Source organism: Pipistrellus kuhlii, unplaced genomic scaffold, assembly GCF_014108245.1.
Source record: "Pipistrellus kuhlii isolate mPipKuh1 unplaced genomic scaffold, mPipKuh1.p scaffold_m20_p_43, whole genome shotgun sequence".
NCBI lineage: Eukaryota > Metazoa > Chordata > Mammalia > Chiroptera > Vespertilionidae > Pipistrellus > Pipistrellus kuhlii.
Genome location: NW_023425544.1, coordinates 219,026 through 238,096, shown reverse-complemented (window position 1 = coordinate 238,096; position 19,071 = coordinate 219,026). Strand labels below are relative to the sequence as shown.

The window sequence follows — 19,071 nt, the reverse complement described above, 5'->3', positions numbered from 1 at the left end:
TGTAAATTGAAATTGAAATTTCTAAAAAAAAAATACGTTGGGATCATAAAGCTCTATATTTTAAAACATTTTTCCCCCCTCAGATCGAGTTGTTATCAGCATACAATTTGCCAAAAAACAAATTTAGAGTGATCGTAAACGTGCAAGTAAAATGTTACCGAAAACACACCTTTTCATAAAAACGGATGGGCTTTCTGTTTCAATTGGTTCGTGTTTCTGTGAATTAATATTTCTTGTATGTTGAAGATGAGACAGGACTCAGCATTAACTTAATTCCCCTGTTTCGGCTTTCATACGTGCGAGTGCCTAGAAAGCTTGGTCACATAAATCAGGAGGCGGGGAGGGGTGGCGGGGTGTGTATTAGCAGCGTCACTTAGTTCTTTAACTCCAAGGTGTCTGTCCAAAATGACATTCGGGCGTCTCATCAGACGTTATTTTTAATGGTCTCTCCACTGACAGCTCCATTAGATCTTCGGTTTTGTGGAGAGCTAAGACTTGGAAAGCACTGGAATGACAAGAGGAATTGTTTCCGCGTCACGAGACCCGATTCCTAAGTCTGACACACGATGTTTCAGATCTTGCCTTTGCTGGGAGCTCTGAGGTGATAGCCGCCCGTGGAGGACACGCGTGGTGGGATTGGGTGGATGACAGAGAGTGGTCATGTCACCCAGCTGGTATGGCTCAGTGCTTGAGCATTGATCAACCTGTGAACCAGGAGGTCATGGTTCAATTCCCGGTCAGCTCAGGGTACATGCCCAGGGTGCAGGCTACATCCCAAGAGAGGGGTGTGCATGAGTCAGCCAATCCATGATTCTCTCTCATCACTGATGTTTCTATCTGTCCCTTCCTCTCTGAAATTAATAAAAACATATTTTAAAAAATTGTCTTGCCTGTAATGTGGGAGCAGGTGAAGGTGAAGGTGAGAGGGGAGGAGGAAGGAGAAGCAGCGGAGGGGTCCCCCTGCCTGCTGCCACTGCTCCGTCATGTTGCTTTTAAGAAAAGGACACTTGGAAGTGTTTTAACCGGCCTGGGCTCCCACGTCCCCAGGGGACTTGCACTCTACTCGGAAGACCCTGGTTCAGAGGACATTTGGTCAGAGGCCAAGCCCCAGGGACCCTCCGGAAACCCACTCATTCATGACTTACCTCTCCTGTCCCCTGTCCCCAGCTCGCCCTGGGCCAGCTCCTGTTGCATCCTAGAACCCAGCAGCTGGCTCCTCCTTGGCATTTGATCTGCAAGCAGCGGCCGCCGTGATGCTCTGAGCTGAATACAGGCCTGCCCGTTGTGAGGGGCCATTCTCTCTGCCCCCACTCGTGTTTTTCTTTTCTCCTTCCCCTCTCTGGAGTTCTGCCTCCTGCATTTTGTGTGCCCCGAGATGTGTCTGAGCTTCTCTGGAGCTGGCTGGGTGCAAATGATGGCGCTGAGGGTTGCTCCCCACGTTCTCGCCCTGAGGAGACCTCTGCCTGGTGATTGATCCTTCCATGGCCTCGGGATGTCCCTGCTGGGCCCTGCTGCCTCTTCGCTTACTGGGGACCAGACGGCCAGTGGACCAGCCCTGCCGTCCACTGAGCAGAGCTAGCAGCCCCGGAGGCATCCCCGCAGGCCCTGGGCCTCCTGGCTGCCTGCCTGGGTGCTGGCTGAGCGGTCCCTTTCTTGCCTGTTTTCCAGGGTCCTACGAGTGTGGAATCTGTGGCAAGAAGTACAAGTATTACAACTGTTTCCAGACCCATGTACGCGCACACCGAGGTGAGTGGTGTGTCCCTAGGCAGAGTCGGGGGACTCCCTGTCCTCTGCCTGGTGACTACAGAGGCCCTGTGAGCCCCAGGCTTCTCGTTCTTTCTGCAGTAGGAGGGAGACCCCAGGGGGAGAAGGGGAGCTTCCTGTACTTGGGGTGGGGGGGGGGGGCAGCAGGACATGCCACCAGACTTCTGCCACCAGTGCCTCCTGCCTGCTCCTCACAGACCTGATTTCTCCCAGAAGGCTTCAGTGCTCCCCACTACGGCCCTGGAGTGGGGGCAGGGTGGCCCTCTCCATTCTGAGGATGAGGACACTGAAGCTGAGGGGACGGGGGCTGGCGCCTGACACTCCCTGAGCCTGGCAGACAGGGAGAGGAGGCTGGGTCAGGGCCTTGACTGATGGGCGGGGAAGAACCGAGAGGCTCAGTTCCTTGGATTCTGCATTGGAGAGGGTACCCCTGGGCGGGTTGTAGTGTACTCACCTCCTTCTCATTCATCCCCTCCCCCCTCCTCCTCCCCCTCTGCCTTTTCTCTTACAGACACTGAAGCCACCTCAGGGGAGGGAGCCTCCCAAGGCAGTGAGTATCTTCCCTCCTTGTAGGCTTCTGGGCCGGGGGCAAGAGACCCCAAACCCCCCCCAAACCCCCATCCCCAGGAGGTCCCACGTGGCTTCCGGGAAACACATTTTTTATGGTCCGGGCTTTGGGGCCAGTGGGTCCTTAGGAAGTTGGATGTACCTCAGGATAGCCTTTCCCAAAGTGTGTTCCCAGACATAATCGGGGTTCCGTCAGGAAAGGGTTCTCTGGCCACACAGCTCGGGGAAACCTTGAGCCTGGCGAAGAGGAACATGTTCTTGCTGTGACTTCCCAGGAGGGCCCAGCGGGCGCAGTTGCCTCTGTTCTGTGGCTCCCACTCCTGGGTCTGGGGCTCCATGGCCGATGTTTGGGAGCTCCCACTTCAGAGAGTTATCTCCCAAACACCCGTGGGCACCCACCGGTCACTGGGGTGCGGGGGTCCCAAGCCCGGACTGTGCAGGGCCGTGACCTCTGGGGACAGGGTTCTGCTTTGCTGCTCACAGGCCCTGCTTGCCCTCCCTCCACCTCTAAACCCACGGGCCAGGTGACAGCAGCCAGAGGCTGTGGGCTGGGATGCAACCCACCCTACCCAACAGCCCTGAGCCTCGGAGCCCAGCGGCTTCCCCCAGGTAGATCCCCAGCAGAACTGCGTGCGCATGTCCACCCTGAGGTGGGAACTGGGGTGCTCTTCGCAGCTCCAAACTGGAGACCTCCGGAGTGAGTGCCCAGTGGGCTGAAGGGATAAACGAGTCCCGGTGTTCCCACGAAGGATTGAGAAGCACAGCATTGCGAAGAGGAGATACAGACTTACACACAGCAGCGTGCCTCACCCGCAGACAGTATTCGCAAAGGAAGCCAGGACAAGAGTCCCTCCTTAGGTCTGCCCACAGGAAGTGCAAAAACTGGGGGTGCGAGTTCATGCTGGAAGAGTCAGCGTCCTGGTCACCGTTAGGATGGGCTCCTGGGGGTGACATTTGGGCTGGGTGCTGGTCACACAGGTGTTTTGGGTTTGTAGAAACTGGACAAGCTGCGCAGCTAGGATTTGTACCCCACTCTTTGTAGGGCACCATGGAGTAAACATGTTAGACTTTGCAGGCCACCAGACGCCTCTGTCACAACTGCACATCCCCATATGCAGCTCAGATAGGAACTCCGTTCTATCTACGTATCAGTTACACCACCAGCAAACGCTTCTTACAATGTAGACACACCCCCAAGACCAAGAAAAGTCCAAAACAGGTGCCTGGGGCTAAAGCCCTGGGTCCCAAGAACATGCCCCCTGAGGCACTTCCCCATTCTCCCCCTCCTCTCTCTCTCTCTCTCATTCTTACCCGTGATACGCAGGCAGGCCTGAGGCTACTCTTCCTGTTACTGGAGGGAGAATGGAGGCTCAGGTTGGCCAGCACCTGCCAGAGGGCCAGGGCTGGGAGGAGGCGAAGGCCTGGCCTTCCTCTCCAGCCCCGCCTCACCCCAGCCTGCCCTTCCCCCCCTCCCCCCACTCCTTCTCCCTCAGTTGCTCCCTTCCCCTCCATCTCCCATGGTCTGCGTGGTCAGTCACCCATTTAAAGATCTTCCCCGTTTATCTGTCCTCCCTCTGCTATTCCAGGCCCCTGGCCTCCCCGCAGCCCCTCAGTGATGTGTTGTGTTCCGTCTGGCTTCCGCTTTTGCCGCAGGTTGTTAAGGACTCTGTAGCCGGAGCTGTTTTCAGTCCTTCCCTCACTTTTTCCTTCCTCCCCATGGCCAGTGTGCTTTATTTTATTTCCAGTGCTGCACCCCTACCCTGACCCAGGCCAGCAGTGTCTCCTCAGAGAGTCTGGCTTCCTCCTACGCCAGCCTCGTCACGGGAGCCCGGCCACGGAGCCCGGCAGAATAGCATTCCAGCTTTCCATCCTGCAGAGCGGGCTCCTGCGTCCCAGAGAGAAGCCATACCGCTGGATGGGGGTGGAGGTGGGCGTAGAGACCAGGTTCCACGCCTTTAGTCCGAGCATCTTTCATTTGTTGGTTAGAAAAACTGTACAGTCACACCTAGAGGCATCTACCCACTTACCCATCTCTCAACGGAGAAAACAAAAGGTGAACTCCACGTCCAGGTCCCTTGCACACTCATACTGTGGCTGCTAGCAGGACTGGTCCTCCCCAGGCTCTTGGACTGAGGGCCTCAGTAGCTCACCAGCTGCTCCCCCGAGGCCGCCCCTGGTCTATGGGGCAGCTCACAGCACATCCGCTAACGAGAGCGAGCTGGTGTGCGCCAGACGGGTCGTGTCCTCTGGCTGATCTCAGAGTGGCTCCGTCACTTCACCAAGTTCTCTTCATTAGACGCAAGTCGCTGAGTCCTGCCAGGCTCCAGGGGAAGGAAACACCCAGGACATGAACACCAGGAGGCCAGGGTCATTGGGAGCCATCTTTGAAGCTGCCTACCACCGGCCTGCTTAGCTGTGGGGCTTGGGGCGGCTCCCTCTGAGCCTCAGTTTCCCTGTGAGGACGTAGTAACCCTCAGATGCAAGGACTAGTGGATACGGAGGGAGGTGGGGCCAGTTAGGAGCTCAGCTCACAGGAGGTGGGATTGGGGGTTGATCTGAAAGTCACCTCAGGGCTTCCCGGCCTCCCTGTGTAGGGGATCCCTGACACCCCAGAACTGGTTCTCTGTGGAGTCACCAGTTGGGGCCAGTCTGAGCTTGTCCTTTCTTTGGTTCCTGAGGCCATGAGCTGGCCCCCCCAAACCCCATCCCACGTGACTGAAGCCCTTGTGACCACGTGTTGTCTTTCCATCCCCCCCAGACAATTTCAGGTACACGTGCGACATCTGCGGCAAGAAGTACAAGTACTACAGCTGCTTCCAGGAGCACCGAGACCTGCACGCGGTGGATGGTGAGCCAGGCCCCTCCTCCTGGGGAGGGAGTCCCATAGAGAGACCCCAACTCAGGGCCTTGTCTCTGGCCCCTTCCCTTCCTCCAACCCCCACCCCCCCTCTTCCACCTATCCAGAGGAAGGTCTTGCAGCAGCCAGACCATGAGGGGCGTGCCCAGCCCCTGAGGATCCTGGAGAGAAAAGGTCCCCATCACACTCCATACACACTTCTGAGCAGGGGAACCCAAACGAAATTGCCAGCTTTGTAAGATCAAAAGCAGTCGCATACCCACAATTTTATATCAATTTATTACACGAATTTCATATTGAGTATTCACATGCTCTGGTGAAATTAAACCAATTTTTAAAAATGAAGGATGGTGTTTTGGTGTCTTAGATTATAGCGTTAGGAATTAGATCAATAAATTTAGGTAATTTGTTTTTGGAAACGGGAGAATCCTAGAAATAGGGTCTTGGGCCTGGGAGGATCTTGGGGCTCCCTCCAGAGCCGCACACCCCCAGCCCACCTCCAGCTGTGACAGCCCTGCTTCCAACCTCCTGGCTCATCCTTCTTCCCGCCTCCTTCTCCCTCTCCTCCCGGTCTCTCTCTTCCTCCTGCCCTGGCCCTCCAATGGGAGCTAGGCCCTGCATGGGAGGGAGAGGCGTGGAGACACAGGCTGTGTCCTGTTGGGACGCACCCTCCCGTGGCCGCTGGTTTTCTGGGCCTGCACACTGGCCAGGGTCGCGCCCCCAGGACACCTGGACGGGCTGGGAGCGGTGGGCAGAGGCAGCTGTGGGTGGGGACTAACGGGGCTCCTGTTTGCTTTTCCCTCCTGCGGCTGCTGCCTCCTGCCCTGGCGCAGTGTTCAGTGTGGAAGGAGCCCCCGAGAACCGGGCAGGTACGTACTTGGTGGCCGGCCCCCTCCCTGGTCCCCAGCTCGGCTCCCGAGACCTGGTGACCAGGGCACTGAGGGCCGTGTGTGTTCTCCCGCAGACCCCTTCGACCAAGGCGTCGTGGCCGCTGAAGAGGTGAAGGAGGAACCCCCGGAACCATTCCAGAAAATTGGGCCAAGTATGCGGGCCTCTCCTTGGGGCGGGGGTGGGGGCAGGGTGGGGAGACGGGCGGGGGCTGGCTGAGGATGGCAAGGTGAGTTCCGCTGCTGGGAGAAGGTAGCATTGCTCGCCCGGCAGTGACGCCTGGCTAGCGAGCCACTGGCCTTGCACCTCACTTTGCCCGCCTGCCAAACGGGCCAGTCGGTGTTGAGATGTAGCTTTTGGGAAGCAGGGCAGCGCAGGGTCCAGGTCAGAGCAGTGAAGGCGGCACCTGGTTGGTGCGCTGGCAGTCTGTTAGCCGTCCTGAGCCTCGGCTCCTCACCTGTGGCATGAGGGTGACATTTCCCCGCAGGTTTGTTGGGGGATTAAATGAGATCGTGGCTATCAATCACCTGCTCATTAGCACAGTGCCTGGTACATAATAGGTGCTCGGAAAACAACTTGTTACTGTCACCGGAAGGGGGTTTATCAGCCAGGGGAACTGTCCAGGGGAGCCATAGGCAGACAGTCTGTCCTTGTTTTAGAAACCCCCGAGGCAGGAGCCATGCACGTGAGCACCCCTGTAGTGAGTGTTGTGGGGCGCAGCAGTGAGCAAGACGGATGGGGAATACGGGGGGAGCCCGCAGGTCAGTAAGGAATGGTCCCAGCATACTACAGCACGGGCGGCTGAGGGTGCCAGGGGTGCCTGGCCAGCCTTGGGGATCCATGAGGCTTCTGAGTGGGGACCAGGGTGGGGATGAGCCCCCGCACCGCCCTCGAAGGCAGGAGAGCAGCACTTTTCTGAGAATAGAAAGGCCAGTCGATCCTGAATTCAGGTCTTGGAGAGGCTCGCATACCCAACGAAGTTCTTTAGACCGAAAGGCCTAATCCTGAGGGGCGTGAGCGGAGCCGGGAAAGTGCACTACATGGGGAAGGGACGTCGTTCAACCTGCATTTTGGGAGGACCGTTTTGGCTGCGTGGAGAATGGACTGGTGGTGGTGGGGAGGGTCTCACAAGTGAGACTGGTCCAGCCCCTCAAAAATGTCCATTTACTTCCTGTGCCTGTCCTACTCCCAGCAAGGAAGGCCTTCCTGGGCTCTGCCTCATCGCGCTAAGGACGAAGGCAGCCTGCGAAAATGTACACACAGACATAGAGCGAATGGAAGTGGAAATCGGAGGGAAGGGAATCGAGGGAACTTCCACGGTGAAGCCGCTTGGTCCCAGGCCCTTAGGCAGCATTGCTGGGCCCCTGGATGCCTTTTCTCCCTCCTTCCTCACAGGGGATAATTCCCTGATTTTTGCTCTTAAACTCTCAGGAAACTGCAGATGTGATAATATCTGTAAAATGGTTAGCACTGTGCTTGTCGTATGCATAGTAAATGTTCAGTAAACAGTGACATTTAAGTAATTTTGAAGATAGAATGATGAAAACCACAACACAAACACTGCCAGAAGGTAGATTGTGGGAGATCCAGATGTGACGCAGACCTGTGCTAGAACAGATACAGGACAGGGGGGTCTAAATACAGCACTACCCTTCCATGTCTGCGTTATAATTATGAAAATGGGCTTTGGAATCCAACAGGCCCCCATTTGAATGCTGGCATCACCAGTTTACTAGCTGCTTACCCGCTCTGAGCCTCCTTTGACTCCGCCGTTCACGGCGATCTGTTCTGCAGGATGCATGGGCCAGCACCTGGCTCATATTCAGGGCGTCACACGTGAGCAGTGCTGGCAAGGGGTCGTTGAGAGTGAGAGCTTAAGAGCCATCCCAAGTAGGAATCCCAGCTCTACCCCTAATCACCCTGGGACATCCTGCAAATACTGTAATCTCTCTAATCCACCACTTCCTTGATTCTTAAAATGCAGCGATGACAATGGAACTCCCCTCTCAGGATTGTCATGGAGATTAACTCAGATTATACTTCTAAAGGGATTAGTCCTTGACACTTACACGGAAGCATTAAATAAGGGGTCCCTATTACCCGGAAGGTGCAGAACGAGATGAACCTTGTTCTATGCTTCGACGAGTAAGCCTTACAGCAGCCCGTGCTAGGACCTGGGAGGAATTGTCACAGATGATGCAGAGGCAGTACCGAGTTGCATTGAGAAAATTGAACTGAGTTTGTCGTGTCGGTCCCTCCCCCGATTCCTCTCCCCACTTCCCCACCCCCCACCCCGATGCTCCCAGCTTGGCACTAAGGAAGTGAGGCTGCCTGGTGAATTAAGACTGCTGCTGCTTGGGCTCCTGACATTTCTTAAAAGCAGGCCGATGCCACAGAACCCTAAGGCTGATGAGGCGTAGAATAAGAGGAGCCAGTAGCAGCATGGCGCGCTGTGAAGGGTCTAGTTGTCACAGATAGCGGTTGTAGGTTGGGAGAGGAGGAAACCTGGCAGCGGTGCATGCTGGGAAGTATGCCTTCCCCATCCACATCAGCTGAGCAAATTAGAGAGTTAGGTACTTGAGGAGGAAGCCAAAGCCATGGCAGAGCAGAGGCGTCCTGCATGGTGAGGGAGCTGGTTTAAGGGGTCCTGTGTGCCAGCTTGCTCTCCAGCTCCAGATCTGAGAATTTTTACCATGGTAATGGTCTACCATGCTAATGAGAAGATTCAGAGTAGTTCATCTGTGCCAGCGGAAACAGAGTAGTAAGTCTGGATTTGTCTTTAGGTTACTTGATTTTTATATGTGGATAAGGAAGACTGACTTGGAAAATAAACAAACAAATAAACAAAACCATGGGGAGCTATAAAATTCCACATCGCAAGAAAAAGATCATTTAGGAGACTAAGGGGAAGAGCATACCTCCAAAAATGATCTACTGCAAAATCTAGATGAAAATTCTGTCTGGCAGCCACAGTTGATTATAAGAGAATGTGCCCTGTCTTGGGCTACTTGGGCTGCTTTAACAGTGCTTAGCTTAAACAACAGAAATTTGTTTCCTCACAGTTCTGCAGGCTGGTAGACCAAGATCAGAGTGCCAGCGTGGTTGGGTTCTGTTGAGATTACTTTTGGCCAAATACCATCACATTGGGAGGTAGCGTGTGAACATCTGAATTTGTAGAAGACACAATACAGTTCATAGCATGAACCCGGTGAAAAAGGAGTCCGGAGTTGTATAGTGAGAAAGCAGCAGGATAAGATGAAAGGGCAGAGAGAAGTGTGAGGAGAGGAAGGATTGCAAAGTAGCTGAAAATATAAGAACAGAACTAAAACTTCCACTGCAGCTGGGACCGGTTTGGTTCAAGCGTCGGCTTGGGGACTGAAGAGTCCCAGGTTCAATTCCGGTCAAGGGCATGTACTGTACCTTGGTTGCGGGCATATCCCCAGTAGGGGGTGTGCAGGAGGCAGCTGATCGATGACTCTCTCTCTCATCGATGTTTCTAACTCTCTATCTCTCCCTTCCTCTCTGTACAAAATCAATAAAATATATTTAAAAAAACAAAAACAAAAAAAACAAACTTCCACTGCAGGTAGTAAAGATTAGAGTCAGTCCATGGCATGGAAATGAAATTAATGATGTGAAGGACAGATTTGAACAGATGAGATAATAAGAGGGAAAGTAAATATGGAGAATGGGGAACTAGTTCCAGATCATTGATGATATTGTACCAGTGGGACAGAAGCATTACTGTAAAGATATAATAGAAGAAAAATTTGCTCAACTGAAGGAAGGCCTGTGTATGTAGGTTTTAAGGGCTTGTCTTATATCAGGTAGAGTCAGTATAAGGAGATCCCTAACTAAATATATCTTAGTGAATTGTCAAAACTACACATATAAAAAGAAAAATTGTACAGCCATCTAAATATTTTTAAAAAGCAAGCTATATACAAATGGATCCAAAATGGACGTGTCTCAGTCTTTTCTGCAATACTAAATGCCAAAGATAATGAAATCGTTTTGAAGGGAAGAAGTTATAATTTAAGGATTTTATATCTAGACAAGCTGTGATGTATGTGTAAAGGAAAAAGCCAGATCTCAAAAACATATTATATCTTCTATGTCCCCATCCATATTCAGGAAATTACTTGAAGTTATTCTCTATGGAGTAGAACACACTTACGGGCTTCAGTATGAGGAAATAATTCGCAGTATTGCAATATAACAAAATAATAAGCAATAAAGCCAGATAAACTAGAAGTAAGATTAAAATGTTGCACCTGGTTTCATGGTTCAGTGGTTGAGTGTCAGCCTATGAACTAGGAGGTTATGGTTCAATTCCCAGGCAGGGCACATGCCCGGGTTTCGGGCTCTATTCCCAGTATGGGGTGTGCAGGAGGCAACCAATCAATGATTCTCTCATCATTGATATTTTTATTTCTCTCTCCTTCCTCTCTGAAATAAATTTTAAAAATACATTATATATACACACACACATATATGTGTGTATATATATATATAACATATATGTATATGTATATATATATACACACACATATATATAATGTTGCAATTCTGATTGTAAAAATTAATGCAAAAGACAAGGATTATCCTAAAATATTAAAAAAATTAGTTTAAAAACACAAGAAGGCAGGAATAGTGAGGGAGACAGTAAAGGTCGGTTAAACCAGTCCTGCTCCTAGTGTGGTCCCCCGAGCAGCAGAAGCTGAAATCTGTAGGTCCCATGCCAGGCCTGTGGAATCAGAACCTCTGGGTGGGTCCCGGCAATCTCTGTTGTAACAATCTCTCTAGATGATTCTTACCTATGTTCAAGTTTGAGGAGCACTGAGTTAAACTCCCTTCTCAATGGCAATAGATATGAAAATATCATTTCCTGCTTGATTATGACATTTAGAGAAATAATTATACACTGTCTAAAACAATGGAGAATGTTGGGAAATAATTGAATATCGGAGGATAATGGAAACGCAAAGAAAAGATTCCATGCATCAAACAACTGAAATTTTGTTGGTTCAAGTTGAACAAACCAGAAGGGTGAAGCAAAGGAAAAAAAGATAATCATAAAACAAGTGAAACCAAGTCAGATATAGCCATCAAAGCAAAAGGCGTGATCTCCTTTATTAAAAGACAAAGGTTCTCAGGTTAATTTAAAATAATCCAATTATTAATCATTAATGCCTTATTAGAGACATGCCTAGTTAATTCTTTATCTTTTCTCTTTCTCATGAAACTCTGCTGCTTCCTTAACTAAATTGGTTTTCCCATTAGAATTTTCATAGCACTGTGAATATCTCCTTTAAGAGCACCCACCACCATGGTTGCAGTTATAAATGTGCATGATCATTTTATTTTTCTGTCTCCTTTTCCAGACTGTAAGCTCCTTGAAGGCAGGAGCCATAATTTTTTGCTCAACATTTTTGTGCCAGCATTTGGTGCAGTATCTCTTTAATGAATGAAAGCACAGATATCTCTAGACACATGCAAACATGTAGAAAAGAGAATCTGATGAAGTAATTACCAAGAATTAATAACATTCATGCCAGGCAAACTAATAAAATGTGGTTCTTAAACATTCCCGAGAATTAGAATTTTCTAAGGGGTCTATGAAAACATGGGTTGCTGGATCCCATCCCTAGAATTCTTCTTTCAGTCTGTCTTGGTTAAGTCCTGAGAATTTACAATAGATTCCCAGGTGGTGCTGCTGCTGCTGGCCCAGGGACCTCACTTTGAGAAGGACTGCACTACAAAACAGGGCAATCTTAACAAAGGGCACCATTTGCAATGAAGGTTTGGATCCCTGATCCTTATTATTAACATTATTATCAACATTATTTTAAACTAGAGGCTCGGTGCACAAAATTCATGCATTGGGGGAGGGTGTCCTTCAGCCCAACCTGCACCCTCTCTAATCTGGGAGCCCTGAAGGCTTAGGCCTACTCCCTGTGGTTCTCTGCTCTCTTCAAGGCCTGTCTGCTCCACGCCCACTACCCAGAGGCTCTCTGCAGCCCAGAGGCTCTCCACGGCTGGGGCAGGATGCTTCATGTGTGCATGCTGCCCAGAGGCCTTCCTGCCAGGGTGGAATGCTTGCTTCATCACAGTGGCGAGGAAGCAAGCATTCCACCAGGCTGCTCACACTGCCCACTCTCAGCGGCTGCCCCCTCCCCAGGACTGGGGGACTCTGGCAGGGCTGAGGGGACTGGGCATTAGCATCCAGCTTTGTGACAGTTAATTTGCATATTACCCTTTTATTAGATAGGATACACAAAATAAATGTAGAAATACCATGAAATGGGAGGATTTCTTACAGTGAGTCTTTGGCAGAGCAGGTAGACAAATGAGATTACATAGGGATCCAGGTGACCTAACAACTTTGAATCTTGCAAATAGCAAATAGATCTTTTCTAATGTTCATGACTCAGTTACAAAAATCATTTAACTACAAGCAAATTTCAAAGTTTCTCTAGTGAGACAGAAATCCCACAAACAGAGTCAGAAGCCAATTTGAGCAAAAATACTTGTAACTAATATAAAGAACAAAATGTTGGTATTCTAATCTACGGAGTCTTAGTGATTTGAAAAAGGTAAGTAAACCTGTGGAAACATTGGCGGTAAACACAGAGAAGTCATGAAAGAAAAACTGCAATCAAATATGAAAAATAGTAAATTTCCTTGCAACTCAAAGAGGTGGAAAAGAAAATCAGCAGTGCATTATGGTTTCCCCCATCAAGTCACAACTTAAGATAATAATATCTAATGCTTGTTACCACGTATAGAAATAGTTATCTTCCTGATGGTGCTTTGGTTATCAAAAGCCTTAAAAAATGCATATCCTTCCTTTATCCCATGGAAATAATGTACAGAGATTATGCACACTAATCTTTTATTTTGCAGTGATGTGCAAAATAATGAGTACGTGTGCAAAAAAAAAAAACTCTACAAGGATGTGGATCGTAGCATTACTTGCTTATATAGATGTATATAAGGGGAAATTTGGGGAGGCATTCTGAATGTCCCCTGATGGAGGAGACCAGCACAGCAAATTCTAAAGTCCAGTGGGAAGCACGCAGCCAATAAGTGCAGGAGAGATCGAAGTTTATTGATTAAGCAAGATGGCCACAAAGTATTGCTGATCGAATGCACTGGGTTACAAAGAGGATATAGATCGGGCGGCCCATTCAAGGCCTGCAAGCAGCCAGTCGGATGATGTCAGTGAAAGGGGAGTGAGGGGCGGGGTCTGGGGCAAGGTGCAAGGTGCAGGTTCTCCCCAAGGGGCCGCTGCTACTCTTTGTGTTGGGGATTACAGATGATTGAAATTTCTCTTATTTTTTTTTTAATTTTGTATTTATCAATATTTTATAATTTTCCCCCAGTGAACAATATTACATCAGAAATTTTTAAGAAGAAAGAAGTTAGGCAGACCCAAAAGAGAGGTAAAAATGAAAGTCTGCTGGGACCTGAGAGGAAGAAGTGATCTCTTCTGCTGGGGGGGGGCGTGGGGTGCTTGGGGGCAGGGAAAGGTCCTGGAGATGAGGGGACCCCAATGTGGCCATGGCAAAGGGGCTGGTAGAGAGACGGGCACTGGAGGGCCGCTCGGGTCACCACACATTTCCAGAGCACCGGGGCCTGAGGGTGGAGCGATGAGGGAGGACAGCGTGTGCCAGGTACTGTTCTAAGCACTTGACATAGAAATTTAATCCTCACAGCAATCCTATAAGGTGGTCCTATCATTACCCCTGTTTTACAGATAGGAAAACTGAGGCACAGAGAGGTTAAGAGATTTGCCCAAGGTCACACAGCTCCAGTTGGCAGAGCTGGGATTTGGATTTAGATAGTAGTCAACTCCAGCAGGCTCCCAATTCTAGTCTGTTGTCCCCGAACGAGGAGAAGGAGTTTGGGGGGGTGGGGAGAGCACGCTGCTGCTTCTGGATGGGAACCAGGCGCCTGTTCCCACACTTCTATCTCCTCCTTGGACAGAAACCGGCAACTACACCTGTGAATTCTGCGGGAAGCAGTACAAGTACTACACACCCTACCAGGAGCACGTGGCCTTACACGCCCCCATCAGTGAGTACCTTTTGTTGTTGGGGGAGGGGTGGGCCAAGCCGTAGTGCCAGGCTTCGGGGTGTTAGTAGGGGAGGGAAACTAAAGGTGAACTTGGTCTGGGCCAGTCTCTAGGTGTCCAGGTGTGATCTGGGGCCACCTTGAATAGCTGGGAAAGCCTGAGTCTTCCAATAGCGGATTCAGAGGGTGGGCACCATTCGTCCGAGTCCTTCAGTGGCTCTGTCCCACCTCCTCTGAGCACCTCCAATTCATGTTCCTGAATCCCCAGCCCCAAAGCCAGCACCATGTGGTGCAGCCCCAGTCTGAACCCACGCAGAGTCTAACCCAGACATGGCCACTGTACAGGACAGCTCCTCTTTGTCCTTGTTGGTGGGAAGGGTTCGACTGGAATGCTAAGCCAGGACTCAGAGCCCTGGGTGTTGACCCCGTGGATTCATAGGCTTGCATGTGACCTGGGGCAGGCCCCGTCCTGTGTCTGGCCTCCAGTTGTTCGGTTGAGAAGGGAACAGGTTCTCAGGGCTCTTCCCACAGGGTCCTGGCAGCCTTCCGTTCTCCTGAGGCTGCCGATTCCCCAGTGCCACTTCTGGAGGTTGGAGCGGGCTCCCTCACCTTCCACCCCTAGCATATGAGCTGGAGGTCTTCAGTCCTCAACCAAAATCCAGGTGGAGGCGGGGCTTAACCAACTTCCCAGGGCAGGATGTACCCCCGATTTTGTTTCTTAGGACAGAGCTGTGCGGATCCCACTTCACAATCTCTAAATGGCGGGGTCATAGGTCCAGAGACAGAGAGAGGTTATGCAAGGTCAGCAGGGGTTTAAGCTGCCTAAGGTCTGGGAGGCCCATGACCCTTCTAAAGACTTGAAAGTTGCAGCACAGGCACGTGCCCCCTCCGCCCCCCCCCCCCGCCCCCAAGGCATTCAGGTGGGCGGGAAGGTTAGCGGACGGTGTAGGCAGCTTCCCCAGGAAGTCCTCCCTCTGGGCAGAGCAGCAGAGGTGGGAGGGGTCTCCCATGGGCGAGATTCTTGGCCTACTCAGCCTCTGACCTGTGCCTGTCACGTCCCTTCTCTGGGCTCAGGTTTCCCCTCTGCGGGAGCTCTTGAGGCCTTTCCAGCCCAGAAGTCTGAATTCTAGGCATCTCCGAACCCTCGGACAGGTAGACCAGGTGGCCCAACTAGAGGAACCCGTCCTGCCAGTGAGGCTAGGGATGTATGGGCCGTCCATTTCCCACCACATGTTCTGGTCCATGTTGGAGGGGGGATACAGTGTCCCCTTGGTGGGCACGACCCATCCATTTGACTAGTGGTGCTGGTGCTGAGTCATTAGCACTGTGGCTGGGCTTGAACTCCTTGGCCTGGGCCCTCTGAGGATCCCTCTTTCCATGGGCCGGACTGGCAGCCATTGGTGGACATCTGTCCTGCTCCCTGGTTCCTGGAGAGGATGCTACCCAGAATGCACTTAGACGTTAGTTGCAAGGCCAGCCTGCAACCACGGTTTCAGCCTTTGGAGGCACCTTCCCTGCTGCTTCTGTTCTCGAAAATTTCCGGAATAAGGTGACTACACTCATGGGGTTAACAAGAGGTGGAGCTTGGCTTTGAACCTTGGAAAGCGATTAGGAACGTATCTGTCACTCCCAAAAGTTTGCTTGTGCCCTTTTAGAATTCCTTCATCACCACTTCCCCATCCATTCACAGGCAAGCACTGATCTGCTTCCTATCACTATAGATTACTTTGCATTTTCTAGAATATTGCATATATGGAATCTCACTCTTTTATTGTCTGTATAGGAGTGTCTGGCTTCTTTCACTCACCATAATTGTTTTAAGATTCTTCGTGTTTGCATGTATCCGTACTTCATTTCTTTAAGTCGTCAATGAGTTCTGTAGGGCTAAATTGACAAAAGAGTTAAGTTCCTGTAGCATATCACCAATGTTATAATGAAATGGCATTGAACAAAATTAACATTATTCGAGGATCTACTGTATAGATACCACAAATTTTTTTTATTCACTTATGGGTGGACACATGGGTTGTTCCAGTTTAGAGCTATAATAATATAAATAAAGCTGCTGTGAACATTTTTGTACACGTCTTTGTATGGACAAATGCCCTCATTTCTCTTGGGTAAATATCTGGGAGTGGAATGGCTGGATCATACAGTAGGTGTATGTTTAACTTTTAAGAAAACAGCCAAATTGTTATTCAAAGCGGTTATACCATTTTACACTACAACCAGCAGTGTACTTATCTTTTCACATAATGTTCTGGTCTAATTTGGGCATCAGAGTGATACTGGCCTCACAGGATGAGTTGGAAAGAGTATTTCCTGCATGGCGTGTCAGTTAGGTTACAGTGATTGATAATATTGTTTAGATCTCTACACCTTTCCAGGCTTTTAAAAAACTTATGCTTGTTCTACCAAATACGTAGAGAGGAGAGTTAAAATCTACAACTTTCATTCTAGTTATGTAGTTTCTCCCTTTAGTTCTGTCAGGTTTTGATACATACATTTTGAAACTTGTTTTTGGGTGCACACACTTGGGATCCTTATTTCAGGATGAATTGTCCCTTTTAAAATGGTTCAATGCCCTTCTTTATATCTGGTAATACCCATTGGCTGAAATCTACTTTATCTGATATTAATATAGCCACTACAGCTTTCTTAGGATTAGTGTTTGCATGGTATATCTCTTTTCATCCTTTGCTTTTTACTTATGTGTGTTTTTATACTTTAAGTGCATACATATACTAGTAGTTGGTTCTCACTGCTTTATCCAGCCTGACAATCCCTGCCTTTTAAAGGAAGTGTTTAACCCATTTATATTTAATATATTATTTTGGTATGGTTAGATTTAAGTTTTTAACTTGTTGTATTTCTATTTGTTTCATTTCTTCTTACTATTCATTTTTTTGTCTTGCCTCATTTGATATTAATTAAGAATTTTAAAATTTTTCTTGTGTTAGCTTTCCACCTGTACTACTTTTCCTTTAGTGGTTACTTTGTGGTTTATGATATATAATGTTAATGTATTATAGTCTACCATGACTTTATATCTCTTATGTTATGTGAGAACCTTATCAAGGTATACTTTCACTTACTACCCTCCTGTCCTGTGTGCTATTCTTATATAAGTGTTAACATATATATCATTTGTTATATATGTTATAACAATTATTTTTTGCTTTGAATAGTCAACCCTTTGTTAAAGTAATTAAGAAATGAGAGAAAGTGCCTTTTATATTTATTACATGTTTATGATTTTCTGTACTTTTTCTTTACATAAATCTGAATTTCCTCTATTATCTTTTTCCTTTAGTCCCTGAAGAACTTCCTTGAACATTTCTTACATTGTAGGTTTGTTGGTGAAAGATTTTCTTAACTGAAGATATTTTTATTTCACCCTTTGAAGGACAGCTTCTCTAGATATGAAATTCTGGGTTGAGAAATTTTCTTTAGCACTTAAAAAAGTCATTATTTTATCTTCTTATGTTATGTCTTATGAGAAGTCAAAGGTCATTCTAGTTGTTACTCTATACTTAATGTATCTTTTTTTCCTGTGGATTATTTTAAATATTTCTCTATAATACTGGCTTTACTAATTTGATTATGGATATATAGTATCCTTTGGCTTTATCTTCTTTGGGGTTTATAGGGCTTTTTGGATCAGTGGGTTTTTTATTTTCATCAAGGAAAATTTTCAGTCAGTATTTCCATAAATACTTTTTCTTCCCCAATTTCTCTTTTGTCTCCTATTGAGACTTTATTTACATGTATGTTACATTTTTTTAATGATGTTTACAGATCAGTTGAAGCTGTGGTCAGTGTTTCAGCCTTGTTTTCCCTCTGTGTTTCTATTTGGATTGTATTAAGTGCCCTGTTCTCAAGTTTGCTGACCTTTTCTTCTATGGTGTCTTACTTTTTTTTTTTTCATTGGAAATACCCATTAAGTGAATTTTCCATTTCAGCTATCATATATTTTTTTTTATCTCTGCAATTTCCGCTTGGTTCTGTTTGACATAATTTCTTTCTGATGTTCATGTTATCCTTTAAATCTTGGGAGCATATTTATAATAGCTGCTTTAAGGACCTTGTCTGCAGATTCTGTGGTTGCTGTCATTTTTGTATGTTTCTGTTGACTGTTTTATTTATTTATTTTCCTGTTGAGTATTATTCGCGTTTTCCTGCTCCACCTGGTGGCATCCTTTTTTAATTCTGTGCTGCCTGCTGTGGATGCCCTGTTGTTGCGTGCCTGGATTTTGCTATCTTCGTCTGAAAATTGTCTAATTCTGTTCTGGTAGGCCGTTAATACAGATTAGCTTGACGCTTCCGAGGCTCGATTGCAAGCTGTGTTGGAGTGGGTCTGGAGCACCGTAGCCTCTTCTTACCCGCGGTTCCCCTTTCCGTGGTTTGAGTCAACTGTGGTGTAAACATGTTAAATGGAAAATTCCAGAAATGAACAATGTGTACATTTTAAGCTGCACCCTGTTCTGAGTAACAGGCTGAAATCTCACGCCCTCCTGCTCCGTCCCTCTTGGAACAGGAGAGATCCCTTTGTCTGCCTTATCCAGGCTGTGTGACTCCCTACCCCCGGGGAGCTGTCTCAGCTATCAGATCGGCCGTCACAGGGCACAGGGCTTGTGCTCCAAACAAGCCTGATTTTAATAAAGGCCCCAACGCCATGTCCATAACCTCTATTACAGTCTGTTGTTATAACCGTTCTGTTTTCTTACCAGTCCTTGTTGTTAGTCTCTTAGTATGCCTAATTTAAAAATTAAAATGTGTCACAAATATGTATGCCTAGCAAAAACAACAACAACAACAACAACAAAAAAAACACAGTACCTCTAGGATTCAGTACTCTCTGCGGTTTCAGGCATTCGTTGGAGGTCTTGGAATGTATCGCTCCTGGATAAGGGTTAGTG

At 48.4% G+C, this 19,071-nt stretch overlaps 1 protein-coding gene across 15 annotated transcripts in view; it reads left to right on the top strand.

Moving 5' to 3' along the window:
• ZNF618 (zinc finger protein 618) overlaps positions 1-19,071 on the top strand; it is a 148,303-nt gene that overhangs the window by 108,359 nt on the left and 20,873 nt on the right. For 10 of the 15 annotated variants that reach the window (XM_036412014.2, XM_036412012.2, XM_045572093.1 and 7 more), the window contains exons 4-10: positions 1,669-1,746; positions 2,276-2,314; positions 5,090-5,179; positions 6,022-6,057; positions 6,153-6,230; positions 13,462-13,521; positions 14,066-14,155. In XM_036412014.2, coding sequence (XP_036267907.1) covers positions 1,669-1,746; positions 2,276-2,314; positions 5,090-5,179; positions 6,022-6,057; positions 6,153-6,230; positions 13,462-13,521; positions 14,066-14,155 — 471 coding nt within the window. The remainder of the gene's footprint in view (positions 1-1,668; positions 1,747-2,275; positions 2,315-5,089; positions 5,180-6,021; positions 6,058-6,152; positions 6,231-13,461; positions 13,522-14,065; positions 14,156-19,071) is intronic. The other 5 variants (XM_036412015.2, XM_036412009.2, XM_036412008.2 and 2 more) reach the window with 2 other exon arrangements.